At 49.3% G+C, this 27,426-nt stretch overlaps 1 protein-coding gene across 3 annotated transcripts; it reads right to left on the bottom strand.

Moving 5' to 3' along the window:
• Nucleotides 1-66: 66 nt before the first annotated feature.
• Nucleotides 67-27,426, bottom strand: PGPEP1 (pyroglutamyl-peptidase I). Of its 3 annotated transcripts, XM_027586855.2 has the most exons (6): nt 27,311-27,369; nt 25,266-25,318; nt 22,658-22,787; nt 9,318-9,434; nt 5,164-5,396; nt 67-2,499 (listed from the first exon to the last, which is right to left on the bottom strand). In XM_027586855.2, the coding sequence occupies exons 5-6, from the start codon at nt 5,367-5,369 to the stop codon at nt 2,307-2,309; spliced, it is 399 nt and encodes a 132-aa protein (XP_027442656.1). In that variant the 5' UTR covers nt 5,370-5,396; nt 9,318-9,434; nt 22,658-22,787; nt 25,266-25,318; nt 27,311-27,369; the 3' UTR covers nt 67-2,306. The 3 variants fall into 3 exon arrangements, with proteins under 3 accessions (XP_027442656.1, XP_027442654.1, XP_027442655.1); XM_027586853.2 differs by lacking the exon at nt 22,658-22,787 and having other exon boundaries at nt 27,311-27,426; XM_027586854.2 differs by lacking the exon at nt 22,658-22,787 and having other exon boundaries at nt 5,164-5,282; nt 27,311-27,426.

The following is a 27,426-nucleotide window of genomic DNA, read 5'->3' as shown; positions in this document are numbered from 1 at the left end:
GAGAGAACAGATGAGTTTGCCCAAAAGAAAACCATTTTTAAACTAGAAAATAAAAGTAAAAAAAGCTGGCGGGAAGTGGGTGAAACGTTTAATGGCTATTTGATTGAATAAAAACGAGCGAAATGCTCTGCATCGTGGACAAGGACAGGATTCTGGCTTGACTTGTTGAGAAAATCCAAAACCTTTGCAGGAACACAAAAATGACATACATACACTCAACAATGATCAGACAATAAGTTATACCTCTAAATCTCTGAATCACATGGTGCTTTAAACAGAGAGGCAAAATGAAGACAAAGGAAAGATGAAAATGTGGAGTTTGGGAATGGTGTGTCTGGGTTCCAGTGGGTACCCAGCTAAGTGCAGACCTGGCTCATCTCCAGGTCCCCCCCTTTCCCTCCCCATCTTGCCTGAATTCATTTCCTCCTTCACACCCCTGAAGATCAGACCTTTGGGGATCAGAGCTAGATGAAGCCTAACATTCTCAATAAGACCTCTGGGGAGACCCTCCCCCGAGCCTTGAGCTCCCCACATTCAGAAGAGCCACAATTTCTGCTTACGGAATCCCACACGGCAGATTTCTCAGGAGACGACAATCTCGGACTGGGGACGTGAACAGGGCATTTCTGGCAGAAGGCAGGCTGACAGAGAGAGAGGGGCAGAGTCCCAATCAGTTGAACCTGCCAGCCACAGGTCACACCCACTGCCAAGTGCCGGCCCCAAGTCACCCACCTGGAGCCACTTTCCCCTCCAGAGAAAACCCAGGACCCAGAAAATGCATTTAACTCAGAAACCTATCAACCCAGTTCTCAAGCGACACAGCAGCTCAGCAGAGAACAGAAACTCCCCTGGCCAGCAGAACAAGAGGCAAAGAAGGTGAATGTTTGAGAAAACGAAACAAAACAAAAATCTCATCTGTTTTAGAAAGAACTGCATGCTGGGTAACACCGACATGATCCAACCTGGCATCAGACTCCAGTCCACCTCACACTTAGGGAAATGATAAAACCCCTGTCTTCTCCCCCAAATAGGAGAACACTTCCAAAATGTGTGTTTTCCTCAGTTGGCTTCACAGTTGCTGTTGTCATTCTTTTCCTCTGACGGGTATCCAGGTCCAGCTGAATTCAGTGGCCTCCTGGGTGATGTTACTCTCCTCCGTGGTTGCTAAGTTCAAAGTTGCCAGGGAGTAAGATCAAAATTTACTCCGTCTCCAGAACCATCTACACAAAAGCCCACTGGCTGCTCCACCACCCTCCTGCTCAAACACGTCAGCACACATGGAGATCAGCAAACTCCAGCCCCCAGAGCCCCATTCTGGGCACCCCCCCAACTTAAGGAGAACAAGAAGCTGGTCCCCAGCACCAAGACTGCAAAAATCCAGGCCAGATGTGGGGTGGGTTTGCAGCTGCTACAGATTTTTATGTATTAAAAAAAAAAAAAAAAGTCACGTGCAAGTCAAAATGACAAGGGCTATTTTCCCACCCCTGCTCCAGAGTCCCCACGGGTACAGCTCACAGCTCTGGTGTCGAAAGTGTCAGCCCACCTTTTTAACCAGCTGGGGCAGCAGCTCCCACCCCACCATGGCCTGGTCAAGGGCCCTGCCCGCCCTGAGGAAAGGGAACTCGATGTCAGCTCCGACACAAAGATGTGGGTCCCATTTTCAGAGAAAGAGGCAAGAAGGGGCCGCATCCCAGGAAAAAGAAAAGACACTTTGTTGTCGGTGAAAGCCCACGTTTTAACCAAAGGGAATATAAATTCCTCTGTGCCCAAACTGGCATTATTGTTTTTGAAAAAGAGAATAAGAAAGAGAAGGGGGAAAAAGCCCCTGCCATATCCCAAGGCAGCCCTTTCAGGGGCTGTCCCAGCTGCTGGGACATGGATCAGGGCACAGACTCTTCAAGGAGTTTTTACGTTTGGGAAAAACCAGTCGTGGACAGAGGGAACACTGGAATCCCTTCACCAGAGACTTAGAAAAGCAGGTGAGCAGGTGGCCCCAGCTGTGGGATCAAGAGCAGAGATCCACTTGGCCAGGATTCCCTGTGGAGATCGGGACCCACCAGCTTCCCAGCCACTGCAGCTGTGTCCCCAGATGCAAAGGGAAATCGAGAAAAAAAATCTTCAGCCACCTCCTTCAAAGCGACCAGCCCTTTTGTGGAGAAAAAGGGAGAGGAAGTGTGTAAGTTGGAATATTGATCCAAATCAGATCCCCAGCTGACAGGCTTATCCTCCTTGGCCAGGCCCCTGGAGGGCGGACGGCCCTCCCGGGGTCCCTAGCGGGACGAGGTCTTGGGAGGCCCGAGAGGCTCTCAGTGTTTGTGGCGACAGTTGATTTTGCCTTCTGACTGCTCCAGGACATCCAGCATCTCCTCGATGATGGCCCGCAGTGCCCTGCCCAGCTGGTCTGCGTTGTAGGGCTTGCCCAGTGGAGGCACGTGAACAAAGGCTGAGCGGCCATGACTCTGGTACAGCGAGGTGTAATAGGTGAAGTCACAGAGGTACCTAAGTTTCAGGGCGTTGGGGGCAGGAGGGAGACCAAAATGGGGTCAGAGAGTCAATACATAGACTAACAGGACAGCCTCCATCCAGATCTGCTGTAAGACCCCCAACCTCAGCAGAAATCTACAAGATGGAATACTGCTTCTCCCTCCCACACCCCGGGTTGGCAAAAATGAAAAAAAACCTGATAACTCCAAGTGCTGGTGTGTATGTGAGGAAGGAGGCAGTGAAATACAGCTAGTGGGAATGCCAATTGCCCCAGGGCAAGCATTCGGCAGGCTAGGAATATTACAAATGCCTGGACTTGAAGACGTGTTCTTGCCGGTTTTGAGAATCTGCCTTCAGAAGCCATCTGCATGAGGGCACAAGAAAGATGAAGAAGGTGTTCGCTGCACTGTTACGTATAAAAGTAGAATAAGAAGCAACCTGCTAGGGTCTGAATGTCTCTTCTCAAATTCAGTGTTGAAGCCGTAACTCCCAGTGTGATGGTATTAAGAGGCGGGGCCCTTGGGAAGCGAGAGTCCTCACAAAGGGGGTGAGTGCCCCTTATAAAGGAGACCCCAGAGAACTCTCTTCCTCCTCCTGCTATGTAAGGATGCAGCAAGAAGTTGGCAGTCTGCAACCTGGAGGGAGGCCTTCATCAGAACCTGACCAGGCTGGCACCATGATCTTGAGCTTCCCCACCTCCAAAATTGTGAGCAATCACTTTGTGTTGCTTATAAGCTGCCTGGTCGGTGGTATTTTGTTACAGCAGAACGAATGGGCTGTGACACAACATCCACGGACAGAGGAGTGGCTTCCTAAATGGAAACAGCCACACAATGGAATGAATACTATGCAGCCATTTGCAAGGCATGCAGTGGATCCAGAGGGAACCGGAGAATTCACCAAGACCCGTGTTGAGTGCCCGCAAGTGAAACCAAGGAAGAGGGTGCTCAGGAAAAGGCACATCGTGTAACCCCATCCACGTGAGAGCAAAGCTAAATAGGACAAAATCCTAAATCAGCACACCAAGTGCTCTGTAGGCGGCTGACCCTGAGCAGCATGGATTTGAACTGCAAGGGTACACTCATACAAGGATTGTTTTCACTAAATATAATACAGTACTATAAATATATTTTCCTCTTCCTTATGATTTTCTTCAAGTGTTTATTTTAATTCCAGTTCGTTCCAGTTTAATTCCAGTTAGTTCATATATAGTGTTCTATTATTTTTTAATTATTTATTTGAGAGAGAGAGAGAGCGAAAGAGAGCATGAGCAGGGGGGAGAGGGAGAGGGAGAAGCAGGCTTCCTGCTGAGCAGGGGGCCCGATGAGGGGCTTGATCCCAGGACCCCAGGGTCATGACCTGAGCCGAAGGCAGATGCTTAACCAACTGAGCCACCCGGGCGCCCCTGGAATTAGTTTTAAAAACAGAATGATGGCAAATTCTGTTATTCCCATTCAGTCTACTGAATCTGCCACCGCCGCCTTTGGGCTGGAGAAGTGTACAGAGTACTGAGAAATGGAGACAGGGGTGCTGACAAGACATAGAACAGAGAGGACACAACTTGGTCTAGGGGGTTGCAGAGGCCCCCCAAAGAAGCAACATGTTGGAACTAAGGCCTGAAAGGTGCCTTATCCTAGGGAGGTGAGTTCTGAGCAGGGGCCACAGCATGTGCAAAGGCCCTGAGGCTAGAGTGAGCGTGGTGTGTTGGAGCAACCAGAGGAGGCTGGTTGGTGGGGCTGGCATGCAGTAGGGACAGGAAGAGCGAAGGCAGATGAGGGGCGAGGGGTGGCAGGGACCAGACCACACACCACCTGTGGATGGTGGAGGTAGGTTGGGGTTTTATTCTAGGTGCAGTGGGAGCTGCAGGAGGGATTAAGCAAGGAAAGGACACCATCTGATTTAAATGTATAAAAGACTTATAATAGGCTAGAGTTTCTTCCCCAAATCGATGTTTACTTGGAACCTCAAAATGCGACCTTATTTGTATATAGGGGTTTTGCCAATATAATTAGTTAAGATGAAATCATACTGGACCAGGGTGGGTCCTAAATCCAATGACTGGAGTCCTCATAAGAAGGCCATGTGAACACACACACACAGGGAAGAAGGCCATGGGGAGATGGAGGCAGAGATTGGGGTGATGCAGCCACAAGCCAAGGAACCCCAAGGGCTACCAACAGCCACCAAAAGCCGGGAGAGAGGGAAGGAACAGATTCTCCCTCAGGCCCTCCAGAAGGAGCGAACGTTGCCAACACCTTGGTTTTGGACTTCTAGCCTCCAGAACTGGGAGAGCGTGAACTTTTGTTGTCCTAAGCGACCAAGTTGATGGGTTTTGTTATAACAGCCACAGAAAACTAACGCAGAAACCAATGGCGTAGAGGGGGAGCACTGTCAGGGCTGGGGCAGAGGGGCAGGAGGACCACCAGGGAGGTGGCTGGGGCAGCATCCAGGGAGCAGACACCACGGCCTGGGTGGGGACAAGTGGGCAGACCCATACATCATGAACCCTGGAAGCAGAATCAGTGAGACCTGTTCCGAGCATATGCTTAGCTCTGGGCCTTGTGAACAGTGAGTGCTCAGCCCACAGAGGCCAAAGTCAACACACTTGGCTTGCCCGCCACTAGCCTGGGCAGGTGGATGAGGGAAGCCACCGCTCATGCTCACCCCCAGGTGCCCTACCTGCCGGCATCTTGTGAGATGGTCACCGACACGTCCAAGCCCAGCGTAGTGACCCTCTTACAGACAGCGTCCATGTCGATGATGGAGTCAATGCTTTCCGGGCCGTCCTCCACGCAGCACTGGGAGCCGGGGCAGAAGCGACAGTTGTCCAGCCCCTTGTAGCCCTTATTATGCCCACACTTCTCCAGCGTAACCGTGGTCGCCATGCCCGACACCCCCACATGCACCACGAGCTGCAGACAGACGTGCAGGGCTTAACCAGGTTTGCCCATGAGACTGCAGGTCCCCTCCCCCCACCCAGGCCAAGGAGAGGACAGCATCCTCCCTGGCACTCTGCCTGGGGTCACATGGTTTCTGGCCCTTGCTGCTGGAATAGACCATCCAGTCACCCCACAGAAAGGTCTGCCCAGGAAACATGCCAGGATGTGCAAAATGCTAGGAGGTCCATTGCAGCTGCATTAACGCAAGCAAATTCCAGAAACCACCTCATTAGCCATTAGCAGGGGGTTGGCTAAATAAATTAGGAGCTACTATGCAGCTGTTAACGTGCCAAAAGCAGTTCTTTTTTTTTCTTTTTAAGATTTTATTTATTTATTTGAAACAGAGAGGGAGAGAGAGAGAGAGAGAGAGCGCGAGCGAGCATGAGCAGGGGGGAGGGGCAGAGGGAGAGGGAGAAGCAGATTTCCAGCTGAGCAGGGAGCCCGATGTGGGGCTCGATCCCAGGACCCTGGAGTCACGACCTGAGCTGAAGGCAGACGCCTAATTGACTGCGTCTCCCAGGTGCCCCCCCACCAAAAGCAGTTCTATAAGGGAGGATCTTCAAAACATATTGCCAAATACAAAAGACAAGGTATAACCTCCATGAATCTAACCTATGATCAAAGAGGTAATAATCTGTCAGTGATCACTTCAGTGTTTTTTCTAAAAATGAGAAAAAAAAACATGAAAACACTGGCAGGCTCAATAATAGGAGAACGTTTACATTCATTACTAAAAATTGCCCAGCTGTTAAAACATTAGAGAGATAAGGTATCGAATACTACATCTGAAACTAATGAAGTACTGTAAGTTGGCTAATTGAATTTAAATTTTAAAAAATGAAAAAAACAATAACGTAAGGGAGAATTTTTAATGACCTAGGTAATAAAATGCTCATGATAAAATATTTATAAAAGGCAGGGCACCACATTGAATACAGTTGAATTTTAACCATTAATTATTTGTGTATATGCTTACACACAGAAAGGGCATTGCAAATGTAAATATTTATATATGTAAACATTTAAAATATGGGCTGAGGAGCATGCTGTCCCATACAACGGTGGGGGTGGCAGCAGGGGGCGCACATGGCTAGTGATCACTTAAAATGTGGCTGGTATGAATTGAGATGTGTAGTCAGTGAGGAAAACATCAGATTTTGGAGGCTGGGCACTCAAAAAAAAAGAATGTAAAATGTCTCATTAATACCTTTTTTAAGGTTGATTATATGTCGAGATGATAATATTTTATTTTTTTAAGATTTTATTTATTTGAGAGAGTGAGCAAGAGAGAAAGAGAGAGAGAGAGCACGCGCGCACAAGTGGGGGGAGGGGCAGAGGGAGAGGGAGAAGCAGGCTCCCCACTGAGGGGGGTCTCCATCCTAGGACCCTGGGATCATGACCTGAGCTGAAGGCAGATCCTTAACCGACTGAGCCACCCAGGCGCCCAGAGATGATAATATTTTATTTTATTTATTATTTTTTATAAAGATTTTTATTTATTTTTTGACAGAGAGAGACACAGCGAGAGAGGGAACACAAGCAGGGAGAGTGGGAGAGGGAGAAGCAGTCTTCCCGCTGAGCAGGGAGCCCGATGCGGGGCTCGATCCCAGGACCCTGGGATCATGACCTGAGCCGAAGGCAGACGCTAAACGGCTGAGTCACCCAGGCGCCCTGAAATGATAATATTTTAGATACACAGGGTCACATTGAAAATATTATTAAAATTTATTCCACCCAGGGGCACCTGTGTGGTTCAGTCGTTAAGCGTCTGCCTTCCGCTCGGGTCATGATCCCAGGGTCCTGCGATCTAGTCCCGCCCGCCCTGAGCTCCTTGCTCGGCGGGAAGCCTGCTTCTCCCTCTCCCACTCCCCCTGCTTGTGTTCCCTCTCTCTCTGTGTCTCTCTGTGTCAAATAAATACATAAAATCTCTTTTTAAAAAAATGTATTTCACCCATTTATTTTGACATTTTAAAAAATGCGCCTGGTGGAAAATTTAAAGGTTCCTACGAAATGGCATGATAAGGTCTAGAGGGCCACACTGCTGGAGAATCGAACTCTTTGGAGGTACAAAGTTCATTCACTAACAGGATGCCCCACATCTGGCACTGTGTTATCTGGCGCTCCATAAACTGAATTATCGGGGGATGTGAAAACAAAGCAGCAGCTGTTGTATAATGAGCTGAACTGTGATATTCCCCTCATACCAAAACAAAAACAAACAAACAAACAGCCCCAAAAAACAAAAAACAAACAAACAAAAAACGCCCCTGTCCATTGCCTGGAAACCGTGACTGAGACCTTATTTGGAAAAAGGGTCTTTTACAGATGTGATGAAGTAAAGGATCGCGTGATGAGATCCCCCTGCACTATCTGGGTGGGCCCCAAATCCACTGACGCGTGTCCTTCAGAGACACATGAAGGAAAGACAGAAACAGGTGGAGAAGTCCATGTGACCACAGAGGCAGACACCGGAGTGACCCGGCCACCAGCCAAGGAAAGCGTGGAGCCCGCAGGAGCTGGAGGAGACCAGCGATGCCCCTCTGCCCCGGCGGGAGGGGGTGCCGCTCTGACGCTCGGATTGTGGACTTCCGGCCTCCGGGAATGTGAGAATGCATTTCTGCTAAATGTACAGAATCCGCTGCAGTAGCCACGCGGATTGCTTCAACTGCACACGTGTGGGCACACGCGCGTCCGTGCACATGCGGGTATGCGGATACGTGTGTGAGTGAGAGCCATAATCGTGGCGCCAGGTAACTAACCAGGGGTGATTCTCTATGGCGTGGAAATTTTGGAAAACATGTTCATGCGTTAGGGTATTTTTGTAAACGCCCGAGGGCATGCACAAAGCAGAAGAAAATGCCCTCTGACAGAGCCTTCAGTCACATCTCACTAAGCCTCCAAGTCCCCCTCTACAACGGCACAAATTCCACTCGAGACTCGACAGAAGGGCTCACGAGGAAGGAAGTTTCCACGGGTCGGCCCTGGGAAATCCGCAAGGGCGGGCTAGCGTGGGAAGCTGGGTGGGGCCCCCACAGGCGACCAGTACCTCACCCATCAGAGACGCCAGCCCGAGAACTTTCCAGGCAGCTTTCACTCCTGACCGCCTGGAGCTCTCTAAGCCCATTGGTTTGGCAGGGCCACACGTATCATCTGGTGGGACAATGTGGCTCCTGCTTGTCTGGCCTCCATTCCACCATATCTGGCAATAGCCGGTTCCCTCTCATTCTCATTTTCCCTTTGTGGAACCCCCAAATCCCCCTTCCCCTTCCAGGAAGTTTGGAGAGAGGTGATGCCACTCCCTGGCCACCAGAGTAGGCATGTGACCCAGGCCTCACAAATCAGAGCATGTCTTCCTTCCTCCAACCCCCAGCCATAGTGCTTGGCCCAGGGACTGGCATGGGACCCAAGTGCACCAGTGAGAATCGGCCATGGACTCTGGGAAATTATCAAAAGGAAAGTTGTTCTGCTGAGGGGCTGAGTTGGGAGGGTATCAGCCAGCAGCCATCTATCTTTGCCAAAGCAAAAGCAAAGTGCAAAGCAAAGCTGAATGGCCAAGAAGGAATGCTGATAGCACTGGGGGAGTGCCTGGATCAAGCTATACCTGAAGCATAGAAATGTTTGTGCTTAAGCTGAGTTAAGGTGTGTTCTGATGGTCACATATAACTAAACATGTCATGACTGATACTGACTGTCCAGAGAGACAGAGTCAGCTTCTGGGAGGTCCCAGATGTTTGCTGTCCTGCCTCACACCCATGGGTAACCCAGGAAAGTGTGGCCCTTTGGGGGACAAGACCATGGCATTGGCTGAAGCAGGACAAAGCCACACAAATCATCCATGTGGGGTGCCCACCTTGCAGGTCCTGATGAGGGAGTACCTGCCTTTGCCCCACTCACCTGTGGGCTGTGCTTCTCCCACAGGGCAGGGATGAGCCTCTGGACCGTCTGGTACTCGACTGGAATCTCATACACATGCAGGTCCACGCTGTCACCAAGCCCGAGCTTCTCCAGCTCCTGGAAGGGAGAGGAGACAGAGTGTTGTGGCATTAGGCGAGGGCTGCAGGGTGAATGTGCTCCCAGTGGATATACTGACCCATCCTTAGAAACCAGGTGGGGCTCCTGACTCAGTGTGCAGAGTGGAAGGTGCATGTGCTGGTCTACCCCAAAGCTCCTCCCTCATCCCCCTTCCCCTCCACCCATCTCAAACTCACTCCGTATCTCCACGGGCAGCAGCATAATGCCTCGGCCTTTGGAGCTAAGTAGCCCAGTTTGAACGCTGTGTGACCTTGGGCAAGTTAATTAAGCTCTCTGAGCCTCAGCTTCCTCATCCATAAAATCAGGATAAAAAAGTACTTAATTCACAAGGTAGCTATAAGAATTAAATGAGGGACGCGTGGGTGGCTCAGTTGGTTAAGCATCTGCCTTGGGCTCAGGTCATGATCCCAGCGTCCTGGGATCGAGCCCCACATTGGGCTCCCTGCCTTCTCCCTCTCCTGCTCCCCCCGCTTGTGCTCTCTCTCTCTTTTTGTCAAATAAATAAATAAAATCTTTGAAAAAGAAAAGAATTAAATGAACACGTTCACACAGAGTTTCAAGCCATGCTTGGCACATAAGTGCTCAAACAATGTTGGCTACCATTACTATTGTTTTTCTGTTGTTACTACACTTTCTTCTTTGTTACACCTGTTAAGAACTATTTATAGGGGCGCCTGGGTGGCTCAGCCGTTAAGCGTCTGCCTTTGGCTCAGGTCATGATCCCAGGGTGCTGGGATCGAGCCCCACATCCGGCTCCCTGCTCAGCGGGAAGCCGGCTACTCTCTCTCCCACTCCCCCTGCTTGTGTTCCCTCTCTCGCTATCTCTCTCTCTGTCAAATAAATAAATAAAATCTTAAAAAAAAAAGAACTATTTATAGATTTGGTGCCTGCTACATAGCAGGGTCTCAATATATGTTTACAGAGGGACCCAACTCCTTAGGGAACCCCTAACCACCTTGAGCATGAGGTGGCTTAGAAACATCATGAATTGTGCACAAAATTGGGCTATGGATAACTCCCTGCATGTGCCCTTTTCTGGGGGAAATAGCGATGCTTTCTTTCTTTGGATTCTCAGCGTGGTCCACCAAGTGTCCACCTCTTAACTCCCTGCAGGCAGAGCCTAGGACCAAGTCTCTTTCCCCAGATGGCCCAAGGCACAGTAGGAACACAGTGATCCTTCCAGCCCCGGCACCCAGGGGCAGGGAGAGATGTTTAGTGATGAAGGTTTTGGCTCAACATGAAACACTGAGTATTTCTCATAGTAAAATTAATACTCCGAATAATGATTATTGGCCAGATTGTCTCCTACCATTCTCCAATCTCATGCACTGGCTTGAAAATGCTACTCCTGGTGGATGTCACGGGGTTCTATGGATGGGTCCCAGGCAGAGCCTTTTTTGCATGCACTTGGCCTCACTGAATTAATTCACTTGCAGGTGAGTTCCTGCATCTCCTGAAGTGGCTTCAGGATTTCTTTATCTGGTTGCCTTGACCTTGCTATCCATGCTGTCCCAAATCCATGTTCATTTGACCGAAGTTGCTGGAGGGTTTCCAACACCTGGAAAGGCAGGTCCCTCCTTACGGACAGATCATTCCGAATTGCACCCCAGAGAGGGTGCATCAAGGTCACCTGGAGGGTAGGCGGGACATGGTGAATGTGTGGGGGGAGTCTCAAACCCCAACACAGGGAACTGGGACCCCATCCCTGTCACCAAGCCCAATGATGTGCAGGATCAGAAAGAGCCCCCCCCAGGAAATCCCATGGCCAGGCAGACGAGGGCAGGGGGCAGACCTGCCCCCCAAAACACTGGTGCACAGGTGGGCTGTAGACCACTGCTGGGGCAGGTGGTTGGGAGGCGAGGGGGGTGACATTTTCTGTGAAGTCAATTTCAAGACATTTAAAACACACTTAAGAGAAACTTTGTAAATGATTTCATTTCTCTTACAATTATTTCTCTCGGTCATTAGTATTTTTACTCTTCACGTTCCCTTCTCATTTAAGCCTCACTTTCCTGGACTGTGCAATGGGATCAGGGAGAACATTCTTGAAAGGGTGTGGGGATCTGGAGATGAAGCAGGCAAGGGGGCTCGTCAGTGAAACCCCTGAGAAAGCTTTACATCTGGGATCCCTGTTTCCATTCCCGCTGGTTCATAAACACTCACTAACTTGCCACATGCCACATGCCACACCCAGAGTGATGGTTTCAAATGGCCACACAAACATGGACAGACCACCTTCCACTTGAGCATTCTTCACAGGAAAGTGAATACTCTGAATATAATTATCAGTAGGGCTGTTTCATAGTATTCCCAGATCTCACTTAGTGGTTTGAAAATGCTACACCGGTGGATATTAGAGAGATCCATGGATGGGATTTATGGGGTACCCCAAGTTTTGTTTGGCAAATTGATTTGGACAGCGAAGCCCCATGGTCTCCCACCCCCCACTGCCCCAACCTCTTGCCTCCCAAGGCAGAATCTAAAATCATATCACACCCTTCCCCTGCTCCCACTCTGTTGTGCCTCCTGCCACACTCAGAATAAAAATCCTAACTCCCCATCATGGTCCATGAGGCCCTGTGGGAGCGGGACACTGCCAACTTCCTTGACCTCCTCCTCCTTCATCCCCTCACCCTTGGCTCACTTCCACCAGCCTCCCCACATGGCCTCCCATACACCAGACTCACACCTGCCTCAGGACCTTTGCACTGGCTGTTCTCCCTGCATGGAACACTCTTCCCCTTACTTTCCGGTCAGTGGACTCTCTCCTTAGCCTTCATGTCTCAGCCTCCTGAGAAGCACTTCCAGCCACACAAGATGGTGTCCTTACTAGAGCATAGGACATGCACACAGTAGGTGCTTGTGAACATTGGCTGAACAACCGAGCAGCTCAAGCGTGGCCTAGGAACAAATGTAGACCTCAGTGCCCACTTCCCTCAACTATAAATGCGGGTTTGGACTAGCTGCTAGCTGGGACCTCTCTTTTCTTTTCATCAATTCCTACATTCAAAAGTAGCTCCTGGGGTGCCAAGGCTGGCTCAGTCGGAAGAGCGTGTGACTCTTGATTTCAAGGTCATGAGTTTGAGCCCCATGTTGGGTGTAGAGATTACTTAAATAAACCTTTTAAAATAAATAAATAAAAATAACTCCTCACTACTCACAATAATGAAGAGCTAGAGACAGCCCAAGTATCCATCAGTGGATAAAAGCATAAATAAATAAAATGTGGTCCAGCCACACAATAGAATATTATTCAGCCATGAAAAGGAATGAAGCCCTGATTCATGCCACAGTGTGGATGAACCATGAGAACAGCATGCTGAGTGAAAGAAGCCAGACACAAAAGGCCACACAGTGTATGATTTCATGTATATGAAATGTCCAGAGCAGCCAAATCCATAGACTCAGAAAGTAAACTAGTGGTCTCCAGGGGCTGGAGTGGCTGCTAATGGGGATGGGATTTCCTCTGGGGTGATAGAAATGTTCTGGAACTAGATAGAGGTGGTGGTTGTAAAACATTGTGAAGGTATTAAATGCCATTGAATTGTTCATTTTAAAATGGTTACTTTTATGGTATGTAAATTTCTTCTCAGTAAACAAAGAAAAGAGTGAAAAAAGTAACTCTTAACTGCATGGATGGTGGAGGGTAGGAGTCAGGGGCATAGCCTCCAGAGCCAGGTGATCACATTTGTTCCTTCTTTCTACCACTCACTGGCTGGGTGACCTTGGGCAAGTCATTCACCTGCTCTGTGCCTCAGTTTTCTCATCTGTAAATGGGATTAACAGTAGTACCCATGTCATAGGGAGGAAAAATAAAACAATATACATAAAAGGCATAGTGCCTAAAAATGGCTCAAAAGTTTATAACTTAAACTATATTTTAAAACATGTACATGCTTCCTTTAAAAAAAAAAAAACAAAGCAATTTCTTCTGCCTAAAAGGGAACCTCAGGAATCAGATTTACACACCACCCCCACCCCCGGTCTGGAACAACTGGGAAAAAATAGACAAAATGTGTAAAATAACACTTTTCAGACCTTGAGGAGTCAACACTGGGGTTCTAGAAAGGGTAAGAAGGCTAGAGTTTGCAGAGCTGAGTCCTGGAAAGAAGATAGCTGGGGGGATGGGAAGGGGAGAGCTCGACCAATGCATATTTCTTTTGAGGGTCTGAGAACTAATGGGCATATATGGGTGCTGAGACCAGGGACAGAGACACTTGAAAGGAGCAGAGGGAACAACCCTCAGAGTTCACAAAGGGTGTAAATACTTGGTGTTCGTACCAGCCAGAGTGGAAAAACTTCATAAGGAAGTGGAGAAAAATTAGCCCCACAATAAAGGACTATTCTGGTCCTGCCTTGCAAAACTTAACAGCAAGGCTGGAAAGGATCAAACTATTTCCAGCGACCTAATTGTATCCCAGAACAAAGCTCAAGAACATGCAGAGGAAATTAAAAAGTATCCAGTGGGCCACAAGGTGAAATTCACTAGGTCTGGCATTAAACTGAAACTTACCAGACAAGCAAAGAAGGAGAAAATCACAACCCATAATGAGGAGAAAAATCAATTACTAGAAACAGGCCCAGAAACAACAGAGATGTAGAATTAATTAATAGATAGACATTAAAACAGCAAATTTTAAAAATCCATACAGATCAAGTCTGAAGTGCCCCCCCATCCTCAGTCCAGGTCTCATCCCCAGATTTCACAGCTAAGTACTGTTAACAGCACACACACCCGTGCAGACCTATCCCCATCTATGATACATAGATGGAGGGCAAAAACTGTAGAATTTAGAAATGAATCTTCCCCTCTTCCCTAAGAAGAGACCCACCGAGCTTTTTTTTCTCTTAAAAACAAATCCAGGGGCCCCTGGGTGGCTCAGTTGGTTAAACGGCTGACTCTTGATTTTGGCTCAGGTCATGATCCCGGAGTCCTGGGATTGAGCCCTGCGTCGGGCTCCCTGCTCGGCAGGGAGCCTGCTTCTCCCTCTTCCTGTGGCTCCCCCTGCTTGTGCTCTCTCTCTGACAAATAAATAAATAAAATATTTAAAAAAGAAAGGAAGGAAGGAAAGGAAAGGAAAGGAAAGGAAAGGAAAGGAAAGGAAAGGAAAGGAAAAAGGAAAGGAAAAGAAAGGAAAGGAAAAGAAAGGAAAGAAGGAAGCCATGGTCTATATTAACTGCCTTACCTTTGGCTAGCTCCCTGAGCGCAGTCGCTAAAGGCATCTATTGTGCCAACATCAGGCTCTCAAGAGGATAAATGGCTGCTCTTAGGCGTCTGTCCCTGAGTCTGGGGTCTGAGCACACTGTTCTCCACAGCCCAGGCTCTCCCCCTTGGAGATTCAGAGTTTGGCTCCTTGCCAACCGTACTTCTTCATTCGTTGAAAGCTGGGAACTATCCAGATTCCAATTTTATAACCTGCAGAACTTTCTGGAATTCCTCTCCCTGCCTTTTCTCCCCATTCTGATGGGAAATCTAAAACCTGCAGAGTTGACGCCCTCCACACACATACAAGTTACAGGATTTCAAACTCACAACAGCCTGGCCAGGAGAAAGGGCCTGGATGTGTGAAGGCACTCAGTCTAGGGCCCTTCTCTGTTCCCTGGAATGATTAATCCTGTCTCTTTATCAAGATCTTGACATGTGGGGGACATGAGGCTGTACAAATTTTTCAGTTTTCACCTCAAACTTTTCATATTTCATCCCCACCCCCCTCCAGAAAGTCATGCACTTGAAGGCAGAGAACACCTTTCTCCAGGCCCAGGGCTGGCCGCCCTAGCACATTCAGCTCTGTTTCCTCTATGATACTGCTAACATTTACTTAATATTTTCCTCAAACTCATTCACTTATTTTTTTCCCTTAAATAAATTTAGCCTCATCCCAAGTGACAATATCCTTGAAGTTACAGGACTTGATGTGCTATTCATATGTGTTTCTTCTAAAACACATTGTACAAAATACATAACACCATAATATTACCATGTTTGCCTTACATACAGTGTGCATGTGTGTGTGTGTGTCCTTTTCATGTATGAAATTCTTCAAAAACAATTTATGGTACTTCTCTCTTCCTCCAATAAAGTGTTTTTAAGTTATTCCTTTTAAAACTAACTCAAGTAATTTTTCTGAACACAGTGTTTGAACTTTTTGCCTTCAGGCTAAAAACAACAAGAACTGTAAGAAAATGCTTAGAGGCGCCTGGGTGGCTTAAGTGTCTGCCTTCGGCTCAGGTCATGATCCCAGGGTCCTGGGATCGAGTCCCATGTCCGGCTCTCTGCTCGGTGGGGAGCCTGCTTCTCCTTCTCCCTCTGCCTGCTTGTGCTCACTCTCTCTGTGTGTCAAATAAATAAATAAAATCTTTTAAAAAATGCTTAATTTAAATGAGTAAGCTCTCTTTTTAGAGAAGCATAGGTTAGCAATTCTGTAATTCCTTTCTGTTCATTCTTGGATTGAGCAAAGAAGTGAGTGAGCTGAGAATCATGGGAGCACGGTTTCCCCGCTGTCAGAGGAGAAAGCTCTGAGGGTGGAAATAAAAAACACGGAAGCAAACCAGGTCTTGTTGGATTAGAATTGGAAGTATCTGGGGGTGCCTGGGTGGCTCAGTCGGTGAAGCGTCTGCCTTCAGCTTGGGTCACGATCCCAGGGTCCTGGGATCGAGTTCCATGTCAAGCTCCCTGCTCTGTGGAGCCTGCTTCTCCCTCTGCTTCTGCCTCCCTCTCTCTCTCTCTGTCTCTCATAAATAAATAAATAAATAAATAAATAAATAAATAAATAAATAGTGTGGGGGGAGAGAATTGGAGGTATCTGTGTAAACTCCAGGGTTTTGACACAGAAATGGGTACAGGTAAGGGTGTGTGTTGTGTGTGTGTGTGAGTGTAGTGTGGGTGTTTTCCTCCTCTGCCCACTGACAGAGCTCAGAGGTAATGACACCCCAGTAGTCTTGAGCACACCCAGCAACCAGCTCCTGGTTTTTAAATGTTATTATTGAAGACAAGAATGAAGGCTTTTTGTCAAAATTGCTAATTTCAAGGCTGGAGCAGGGAAAGAATGTGGTTGAACCTGGAGTTCCCAAAGGACCCATCAGTTCCCCACCAAGGTATATGTATACCTAAGAGAAATGAAGACCTATGGTCTATGCAAAAACTTGTATGTGGATGTGTATAGCAGCATTGATCACAACAACTAGAAGGTGAAAAGAACCCAACTATCCATCAACGGATGAATGGCTAGTCAAAATGCGCTATGTCCATACAGGGGAATATTATTCAGTCATAAAAAGGAATGAAATTCTGACACACACACACACTACAGCATGAATGAAGCTTGAAAACATGATGCTGAGTGAAAGAAGCCAGACGTAAAAGGCTGCATGTTGTATAATTCCATAGAAAATGTCCAGAACAGCCAAATCCATAGACACACAGAGCAAATTAGTCATTATCAGGCACTGGGGAAAAAGAGGGATGGGGAGTGACAGTTAACGGCATGGGGTTTCTTCCTGGAGTGATGAAAATGTTCTGGAATTAGATTAGTGGTGATGGTTGTACAATTCTGTGATTACACTAAAAAAAAAACAACCCATGAAATTATATATTTCAAAAGGGTGACTTTTATGGTATGTGATTATATTTCAATAAGACTATATCTTGTTGTTGTTGTTGTTGTTTTTATTTTTTTTTAAAGATTTTATTTATTTATTTGACAGAGAGAGAGAGACAGCGAGAGCAGGAACACAAGCAGGGGGAGTGGGAGAGGGAGAAGCAGGCTTCCTGCGGAGCAAGGAGCCCGATGTGGGACTCGATCCCAGGACCCTGAGATCATGACCTGAGCCGAAGGCAGACGCTTAACGACTGAGCCACCCAGGCGCCCTTGTTGTTGTTTTTAAATGACATGAAGCACCTGACATCCAACAGTCAGGTACAAGTAAGAAAAGAAAAAAGAAAGGGATGCCTGATCAATGCAGTGAAGGAGCCTGAATGGGATCGTGAAACAGAAAAGGACATTAGTGGGAAAAATCCATGAAATCTGGGGCGCCTGGGTGGTTCAGTCGTTAAGCGTCTGCCTTTGGCTCAGGTCATGATCCCAGGGTCCTGGGATTGAACCCCACATCAGGCTTCCTGCTCGGCGGGAAGCCTGCTTCTCCCCTCCCACTCCCCCTGCTTGTGTTCCTGCTCTTGCTAACTCTCTCTCTGTGTCAAATAAATAAATAAAATCTTAAAAAAAAATCCATGAAACCTGAATAAAATCCAGAGTTTAGTTATAGTAATGGAGCAGTGTTGGGTTCTTCATTTTGAGAAATGTAGTAGTTACGTAAGATGTTAACACCAGGGGAAATCAAGTGGGGCATATACAAGAACTCTTTGTATTCTTTTTGTAATCTTTCTAAATTCCTAATTTAATTTCTAAAATTACTCTGAAATAAAGTTGATTTACAAAAAGTGAGCCTAGGGGCACCTGGGTGGCTCAGTATGTTAAGCGTCTGCCTTCGGCTCAGGTCATGATCCCGGGGTCCTGGGATCGAGCCCTGCATCGGGCTCCCTGCTCGGCGAGAAGCCTGCTTCTCCCTCTCACACTCCCCCTCCTTGTATTCCCTCTCTCACTGTCTCTCTATCAAACAAATAAGCAAAATCTTTAAAAAAAAAAAAAAGTGAGCCTAGAACCAAAAAAAGAAAGATGTGCTCAGAGGATGATGGGGATACAGCCAAAGGACACAGGAGCTGGCCTGAAGGGGCTGCCATGAGCCAAGTCTGGGACAATTTGAATATCAAAATAAAGAGAGTAAGTGATTGTCACATATTGAGGACGGTAAGTATCCATGAGTCCACACAGATACAAATAGACTCCTAAAAGCAGAAGGTCATAAAAAATGTTAAAGGAAAGATGGAATTAGAAAACCACCATTTGATAATCGTCAACTAAAATATAACTGATTCAGGCAAGACTCACCAGGGGATGCTAAAAGGAGTGGGTGGGAGTCTAAAGAAGTATTTATATGGTTACACGGTATCATACTATGAAGTATTTATATGGTACAAAGTATCATATTACAGGATACTTTTCAATTCAAAGGGCAAGATAGTAATATTGTAGGAGAGAAATCCACCAGATCTCAGCTTTATTTAGGAAGTGATCAAGGTCAACAACACCAGACACCGCACTTCAAAATCTGGTGCCTCCTGGGCGCCTGGGTAGCTCAGTTGGTTAAGCGACTGCCTTCGGCTCAGGTCATGATCCTGGAGTCCCGGGATTGAGTCCCGCATCGGGCTCCCTGCTCAGCGGGGGGTCTGCTTCTCCCTCTGACCCTCTTCCCTCTCATGCTCTCTGTCTCTCATTCTCTCTCTCAAGTAAATAAATAAAATCTTAAAAAAAAAAAAAAAAATCTGGTGCCTCCTGATACAATGCACCAAGAAGGACAGAACATCACTTCTGTGGGATTCCTGCCAAAACCAACGGCCTCAGTGTAGTCATGAGGAAACATCAAACAAACCACACCAAAAGACACTATGAAGGAGTGAGCAGATCCCAGCAAACATCATGTTTGACACAAAGAAAGACTGAGGGGGGCGCCTGGGTGGCTCAGTCGTTAAGCGTCTGCCTTCGGCTCAGGTCATGATCCCAGGGTCCTGGAATCGAGCCCCGTGTCGGGCTCCCTGCTCCACGGGAGGCCTGCTTCTCCCTCTCCCACTCCGCCTGCTCGTGTTCCGTTGAGCAGGAGGAACACGAGCAGGGGGAGTGGGAGAGGGAGAAGCAGGCTTCCTGGCAAGCAGGGAGCCCGATGCGGGGCTCGATCCCCATGACCTGAGCCGAAGGCAGACGCTTAACGACTGAGCCACCCAGGCGCCCCCAAATAAATAAAATCTTTTAAAAAAAGAAATAAAATAAATGACTCAGGACAGGAGCACCCGGTTGGCTTGGTGGGTAGAGCACGTGGCTCTTGATCTTGGGGTCATGAGTTCGAGCCCCATGCTGGGTGTAGAGACTGCTTAAATAAATAAACCTTAATAAATAAATAAATGACTCAGAACAGGGCAATTCCTCAAACAATTAAACAACAGAATTATAATATGATCTAGCAATTCCATTTCTGGGTGTATATTCACAAGAATTGAAAGCAGGCTCTTAAAGAAATATTTGTATGCCCGTGTTCGCAGTATATAGTCACTATTAGCTAAGACTGGAAGCCACCCAAGTGTCTATCAATGGATGAATGGATAAGCAAAATGTGGTATATCCATATGATGGATATTATTCAGTCTTAAAAAAGGAAAGAAATTCTGACCCAGGCTACAACATGGATGAACCTTGAGGACATTATGCTGACTGAAATCAGCCAGTTGCAAAAGGACAAATACTGTATGGTTCCACAGATAGGAGGTCCCTAGAGTGGACAAATTCATTACCAACAGAAGACAGAATGGAGGGGCTGGGGCTGAGGTAGGGGAACGGGGAGTTAATGTTTAATGGGGACCGAGCGTGGGAAGATGGGAAAGCTCTGGAGAGGGATGGTGGTGATGGTTGCACGACAATGTGAATGTGCTTAATGCTGCTGAACTGTACACTTAAAAATGATTAAGAGGGTAAATTTTATGTTATATATATTTTACCACAATAAAATAAAATGATTTAGAAGTCAATTTTTTTTACCTTATACTCATCTATCTACCTAATTTATCCTTAGAGAAAGAGCAAATGTAATATAACGTTGACATTTGGGGAAATCTGGGTAGGAAAGGACTTCTCTGCCCTATTCTTTTTTTTTTTTTAAGATTTCACCTATTTATTCATAAGAGACAGAGAGAGAGAAGCAGAAGAGCAGAGGGAGAAGCAGGCTCCCCGCCAAGCAGGGAGCCCGATGCAGGACTGGATCCCAGGACCCTGGGATCATGACCTGAGCCGAAGGCAGACGCCTAACCATCTAAGCCACCCAGGTGCCCCACTCTGCCCTGTTCTTATAACTTGTCAAAATTTTTATTTCACTGAAATGAGAAGAAAGACAGTTGCTTCTTCTCCCCCCAGGGCTGGGAGAAGTCTCCAGGAAAGGCTTTCTCTGGCATGAGGTAAATAATCTCATCTATCTTTACATGCTCTCACCATGACTCCACTGTTTCTGACCCTCCCCACCCCCCACGACTCTAATTCCACCGCCCCCCTTTTACTTTCCTGTGGCCCTGGCAGACCTTTCTGGCAAGAGAATATATGTTAAAAGGCCAGGAATTAAAAGAATCCATCTCCCAGGCTTAAGGACTTGAAAGGATCACCTTTACTTATTTGGGTCCAGCTGGGGAGTTGTCCCTCAGTTGAGCCTACTGTCCACGGGCCAGGCCACCCACAAACCCAGGCACTGCACTTGGTGAAACTACCTCTGTGGGCATGGGGGGAAAAAGGATGCTAACTGGATTAGTGACCAACCCAAGAAACCTTCTCTGGGGCACAATAACCACCGCCCCCACCCTGTGGTCACCATGACGTGATGTGCCGGGGGCGCCTGGGTGGCTTAGTTGGTTAAGTGTCTGCCTTTGGCTCAGGTCATGATCCCAGGGTCAATCCCCGCATCGGGCTCCCTGCTCAGGGAAGCCTGCTTCTCCCTCTCCCTCGGCCTGTCGCTCCCCCTGCTTGCTTTCTCTCTCTCTCTGTCAAATAAATAAATAAAATCTTAAACAAACAAACAAACAAAAAAAAAAAACACGTGTGATGTGCCAAGGCTGGATGCCTGGCTTGGAACAGCAAACCCTCCCATGGATCCTCTCTGCCCGGCAGAACGGGAAGTCCACGCAGAGCAACCTCTCTTGCCCAGGGCAAGTCAAGGGTTGTCCCCACTGGGTGATGTTTCTTTGAGCATTAGTGGGATGGCCACATGCCCACATCAGTTCTCAGTAGTAGGAAATGAGCTGACTCGCTGGGAGGCCAGAGACTGAGTCACCTCCTTTTTTCAACTTTTTTTTTTTTTTAAGTAGGCTCCACACCTCATGTGGGGCTCAAACTCACGACTCTGAGATCAAGAGTCACCTGCCCTACCGACTAGGCCAGCCAGGTGCCCTGTGAGTCACCTTCTTGTCCTCACCTTTGCTCCTCATGTCCTCTGGGTCCTCACCTATGCCCCCTCTCATCTGGGGAAAAAAAATCTAAACTAAGAAAACTGCCACCATAGGGACACCTGGGTGGCTCAGTCATTAGGCGTCTGCCTTCGGCTCAGGTCATGATCCCAGGGTCCCGGCATCGAGCCCCGCATCGGGCTCCCAGCTCGGCGGGGAGTCTGCTTCTCCCTCTGGCCCTCCCCCCTCGCATGCTCTATCTCATTCTCTCTCTCAAATAAATAAATAAAATCTTTAAAAAAAAATTAAAAAAAAACTGCCACCAAAAAAAAAACACCACCACTCACCCCGCTCCACCCCTGGCCCACGGCATTCCCACAGTGAGGCATCCACCTGTTCACCAAAGATCCTGAAAGGAGCATCCCATTGGTTCATTATTGAAGCCCCCCAATGCCAATGTGAGCGGGAGGAGGGGGTAAGTAGGGAAAAGAGCGAGCTGCCCCTCCCACCACCAATTCAGGCTAGGCGAGAGCCGCCAGCGCATGGGGGACATGGAGGCTGTGCCATTCTGCTCATTTGCAGCTTGAGACCAGTAAAAATCATCTAAGCTGACTGAGGTCAGGACAGCAGCTGCCTCTGGGGCAGGGTGAGGAATGCTGGGGAAGGGATGGGGGCAGGAGGGAACGTAAGGGGTTGATGGAAATGTTCACCATCTTAACTGAAGCAGCAGTGACATGTGTATAAATACTCTTCACTGCATTGACAGGGGGACTGAAGATCTGTATGTGTCACTTTATGCAAATTACAAGGCAATGGAGGGGAAGGAGCAAGCTATAAAGTTCAGCCGAAGTTATCAGAAGTGGGTGGCCTGTGATCTAGCTAAACTCTTGCCTCTGGACACTTTCTGTTCCAACAGAGCTGGGCAATTCTCCTGGGCGAGGAGGGGAGTGGCAGCATCCCCCAAGTCCCACGACGTTGCAGCAAGCGCAGCCACCAAGCATACACCGTGAAAGGAACAGGGCTCATGCGCCCCAGACGGCGCATTGTCTACACCCCAGTCTACCTGACAAGACCCCGCCGCGAGGCCGCATCTGACCGATTCCCTTGACCCCGCAACAAAGACCCCCTTTGTTCCCTGGTTAATATCCTTAGCAGGTCTGTCTAGACTCACTGTGGCAGTAATTGTCCCGTGATGTCACCAGGACCTGTGACCCAGCTCCTCCTCGCTGCACTTGGGCAGGGAACACTCCAGACGGCCCCAAGCCAAGGGGGTCCCGGCCCTTGACACCCACCTGAGCCTCCTAGGAAGAGAGAGACCTGCAACCAGTGTCCCACATCCACCACCCTGGACCTGGGGGAGACAAGATGCTCCAAAAAGGCAGTCCGTCCTGTGGGAGGTGCTTAGGGGCAGTGCCATGCTGGGGAATGATGAAAAGGGGGTGTCCTCTGTCCCCCACACTCCCACCTCCCCAATGTGGCTGATGGGAAAGAGTTCATTCTCCATTAGAACACAAGTTCACCCAAGGCATGAAGAAAGAAGGTCAGATGAGAGAAAGGGACAGAGGAGGTGGTGGTGACAGGGGAGAGAAGAGAGAGTGAAACAGACACAGACACAGAGAGATGGACGGAGAGACAGATGGAGACATGAGGGAGAGAGACAGAGAGAGACCTACAGAAAGGCCAAATGAAACTGAAAGAGAGAGACACAAGGGGAGAGAGACAGAGAGGTGGAGAGAGATATGGAGACACAAGGGGAGAGAGGGAGAGACCAGAGGGAGGCTGACAGAGACAGAGAGACAGAGTAGGGGAGAGACAGGAGAAGTTAGCTGGTCCCTGAGAGAGGAGGGGTTCCTTCTACAGGTGACAGCTTGGGCTTCTGAAAAATCATGGGGACAGGAAGTTCACTGCTGCTCACTCTGGGTAACAAAACTCCCATCTTCAGCTTGAGGTGATCAACATGAACTGCCACCTGCAACTCATGTCTGGATCACACCGAGAACACTCGGAGCCATATTTCCGTAAGGGATAGACTGGACCCATCCAATGGGACACCTTTTCATGTGCAAGTCTGTTTTATCCAGGTCAGCTAAAACACACCAAGGGCAGCTTGCAGCAACCCCACAGACGGATCCCGCAGACACTGTGCTGCGCGGAAGGCACCGGACCCAAGCGCAACTCCATTGACGCCAAGTTCTAGAACAGGTGACACCCACAGCGGCAGAAAAAAAAGAAAAAGTCAGCAGAGATGTTTACACCTGGGGGGAAATGGCTATGAAGGGCCACAAGGAGCTTCTGTGATGAGAAAGGGGCGGGGAATGTTCTAGATCTTGATCCAGAGCCGGCTGGCACAGAGGTGAACATTCATAAAATTTCGTGGAGCTACACAGACGCGCTTGCTCAGAGTATGTTTGTGCAACTCCAGCTTTTTGTTTTGTTTTGGTTTTAAAGAGGAACAATCACATCTGGGAAGGTTGGTGTCTTCTTTTTATCCATGGAATGGTAGAGAATCCTCTCTTCTTGTTTCACAGGCTTGAGGACGGAAATGGAAAGTCTTCCAGAGGCGAGGTCTGGCAAGATGGGTGACCAAAATATAAGGGGTATTTCCCTTCCGGCAGCAGGATGAAAAAGCTGCCATCCTCCACCATCCGCATCCCAAAGCTCAGAGGGATTTCCAAAGATTGTTTAATTGATTTTTCTCCTATTTAGATGCAGATCATAGTGTCTGGGGCCCAGGAATTCAGACACATGGCTTTGTGTCCACTCAGCCCCGTGAAGGCTCCTGTCTGAAACTCGCACAAAGCCAGACACACAACGTCTTCAGAAACACGCTGTTTCCTTTTTGTCTGGGGCTCCAGGGAGCGGGTGCAATGAGCAGAGCCTCTGACATGCTCCCATCTGCAGGGTCCTGGGGACCCCGTCCCTCTGTCCTGCTCACAAAGTGGGGTGAATTTTTTTTAAAGGAAAGTAGCCAAGATTTTGAGGTCTCTACTAGGGCTGATATAAAAGGTGGGGGGATCCCCAAAACTAGGGGTTGACACATTGAGGTTTCAACTTGGATTTTTTTCCAAATTCAGGGCTCTGGAGTGAAAAGCAGGGGATGCTTTAAATCAAGCAACTAATGGGCTAGGATTAACATGAGTTTGGCTCCGGTCTCTGCAGATCTGATTTATATAAGGAGAAAACGTTTCTCTCTTTCTCTCTCCCCATTGTTCCCGTCTGTCTCTCCAAATGCCCCATCTGACAAAGAAAGTGGAAGGCTTGCAGGCTGACAACCTGCTCAGGACAGTGGGAAAGACACCACCCCCCCTCAGTTTGCAGTCTTCTCCGCCCCCGGCTGCTAGGAGGCAACAGTGAGGGTCACTATACCCTCTCTACAAGGTTAATACATCCCCAACATCCCTGCCTGGTCCCCCCAAACCTGGCTGGGGCATGGGGCACTTTTGAGTCACTGCCACTCCAGTTTCCTGGCTGTGCGAACTCAGATAACTCTCTGGGGGCCTCAGTGGCCTAATCAGCAACGTGGGCACAACAATGAGTACACCCAACCATGCAAAGTTTGTGAGGCAAATTCAGAGTGCTTGGTGCAGAGCAAGCCAACAAGTGTAAGTTATACGGGTCACCATTTGGGAAGATGTGGATATCAGACTTATATGTTTTGCAGGAAGCTTCAAGGGAGCCGTTCTCTTCGTAGATTCCTTCCTCTCTTTGGTGCCATATATTTCCGAGGGGGGGGGGAGCCCAGCCCTGAGTCTGATTCCTACCCTCCAGATCTGAGTTACCTGGACTGCAATCCAGCTGGCATTCACGGTGTGCTCTCCAAAAGGGCCAAATCCTGAAAGAGCAAACAGTAAAAGCAGCATGTTACCACCCGGTGACCTTTGCTAGCCTGCCCAGGGTTGGTTTGCTGCCTCCACCTGGCAGGACGGAACCGGGAACTTTCAGCGGCTGCCCGCCACCAGGGCCAATGTCAGGGGCCTGGTCCCACGATCTGGGGTACACCCAGGGCCCTTCAGAGCCCCTCCCCCCCCCACTGCTCTCAACTGTCCTTTCTTGTCTTCACCTTCACCTGACCCTCGTACCTGGCAAGAGGCCAGTGGCCTCCTTTTGCCCCAGAAAGGGCTGGCCTTTTCCCTTCTCGATTTTTCCACTAACCCCGACCCCCATCTATAATTATCTTATCACTGTCTTTGTGCAGGGCCTCTGTGCTCCGTGAATCACCACAAAGTGAGGAATGGCCCTTAAGGGATACTGTGGGTGTCTCCCAGGCCAGGCTGTCCAGACACCATCCTGCCAGGCTCCTCCCCACTTGCTGGAAGGCCCCACTTACAAACTGAGGGAGTGGTCTGAGGACGAGCTAAGTGTCCTGCATACACTGTGGCCTTCAGCCTCACTGAATCCTCTTTCAGGCAAGGCTGTTTCCTGGACCCCTTTTACAGGAGCCAGACTAAGGCACAGACAGGGTGGAAACCGTTGCCCAGGGTCACAGAGCAAGAAGGCAGAAGAGCTGGGATTCGAAACCAGACCCACGAGAGTCCACAGCTCTTCTATTCTAATCACCCTGCCTAGAAATGAATATCTCCAAGAGAGGCTGCCCTGGAAGTGTGGGTCACTCCGGCTGGACTGAGGGTCCCAGGTGGCGTCGTGGCCGTGGGAGGGATGCTGTGCCTTGGAGGCAGGACCTCTCCACCCCCTTCTCCTCTCCTGGATAGACTAAGTAGGAGTCCAAGCTCACCACCTAGAAACAGGGTGACCTCTCTAAGCCTCAGTTTCCCCTGTGCAAAACGGAGGTGGTACAGATGTAATGAAGTCATGCAAGGAAAATGCCCAGTCCGGTGGCTGCCTGCAGAATCCAGCACTGGAGGAGCAAATAACCAGATACGGAAGGGCTGGCGGGGGGCGGCGGGGGGCGGCGGGGGGGGGGGGGGTGACAGCAGCAACTCTCCCCGCAATTACACACATCTGTGAAGTGAGTGCCTTCTACCTTCCTGGGAATTCCAGGATCAGCCTCACCGTCCCGAGGCCAGAAAACACTTGTGTGAACCTTAGCTGGATCTCCCACTCTGACCCCTCCAGACAGCGGGTCAAAATGACCCCCCAACCAGAGGCCCGGCGGAAGTTGATGCCCACGTGGCCCTGAGGCGGAGTCTTCTCGAGGAGGAACAGTTAGTTTCAGGGAGTTGGTGACAGCAGGGACGGGCTCACCCATAAACAGCCGGGGGGTGGGGGGTGGGGGCGTGGAGATTTTGACCCACGCGGTCCTGGGGACAACAGGGAGAGCGGCCGGCCCCCCGAGGTCCCCCGCCCTCCACCTGTTCTTGCCTGGGGAGAACAGACCCCCATTTGCACAGGGCTGGGGGAGCAGTGGCTGGCAGGAGGTTTATTTGTCACTGGGGCACTTCCTGCCCGCAAATCGGCCTTTGTCCCCTGGGGCCGTGGGTGGGGACAGGCCCGACCTCGGGAGGGGCAGGGAGAAGTGAAGTCCTGCCCACCGGCCCGTCAGATGGAACAGACAGGTGCCCAGAGGACCACTGTCCTCACCCGGGGAAAGAAGGACGCCCGAGGGGCCTGTTCTGCGCGGGGCACTTGACCGGACCCCCACACCCCTGCTTGCCCCGACCCCTGACAGTGCGACCATAGGGGCGCCCCTTCTCCACTTTCTACGTGTTGCGCCAACTGAGCTGGGCGATGACATCTTCCAAACCTGAGAGGACTTCTAGCACCTTCCCCTCCCGGGCCACCGCGCCTCTGCCAACCCCGCCGGCTCTGGAGCCGCCCAACCCGCCCCTGCCTGCGGTCGCTGTCGCCGCGGCCGCCATCAGCGTACCCGTCACCACCACCGCCTTCCTGGGCTGCTCCATGGCGGGCTGGGGCTGCGCCTCGGACCCGCTCCTGTCGGGACTGGCGAGTCGGCCACCGCCCCCGCCGCCCGGACCCCGCGCC

This window comes from Zalophus californianus, chromosome 1 (genome assembly GCF_009762305.2).
Source record: "Zalophus californianus isolate mZalCal1 chromosome 1, mZalCal1.pri.v2, whole genome shotgun sequence".
NCBI classification, from domain to species: Eukaryota; Metazoa; Chordata; class Mammalia; order Carnivora; family Otariidae; genus Zalophus; species Zalophus californianus.
Note: the sequence above shows the minus strand (reverse complement) of the source record. Positions and strands in the feature narration are given on the sequence as shown.

Bases quoted from the DNA above. Each gene is read 5' to 3' on its own strand.
- PGPEP1 (XM_027586853.2), bottom strand. From the start codon at position 27,344: ATGGAGCAGCCCAGGAAGGCGGTGGTGGTGACGG. The intron at 9,435-25,265 runs GTAACTCAGATC...TCTCCCTTCCAG, and splicing joins CCAGCTGGATTGCAGTCCAG to GAGCTGGAGAAGCTCGGGCT. The intron at 2,500-5,163 runs GTAGGGCACCTG...CCTGAAACTTAG, and splicing joins ATCTCACAAGATGCCGGCAG to GTACCTCTGTGACTTCACCT.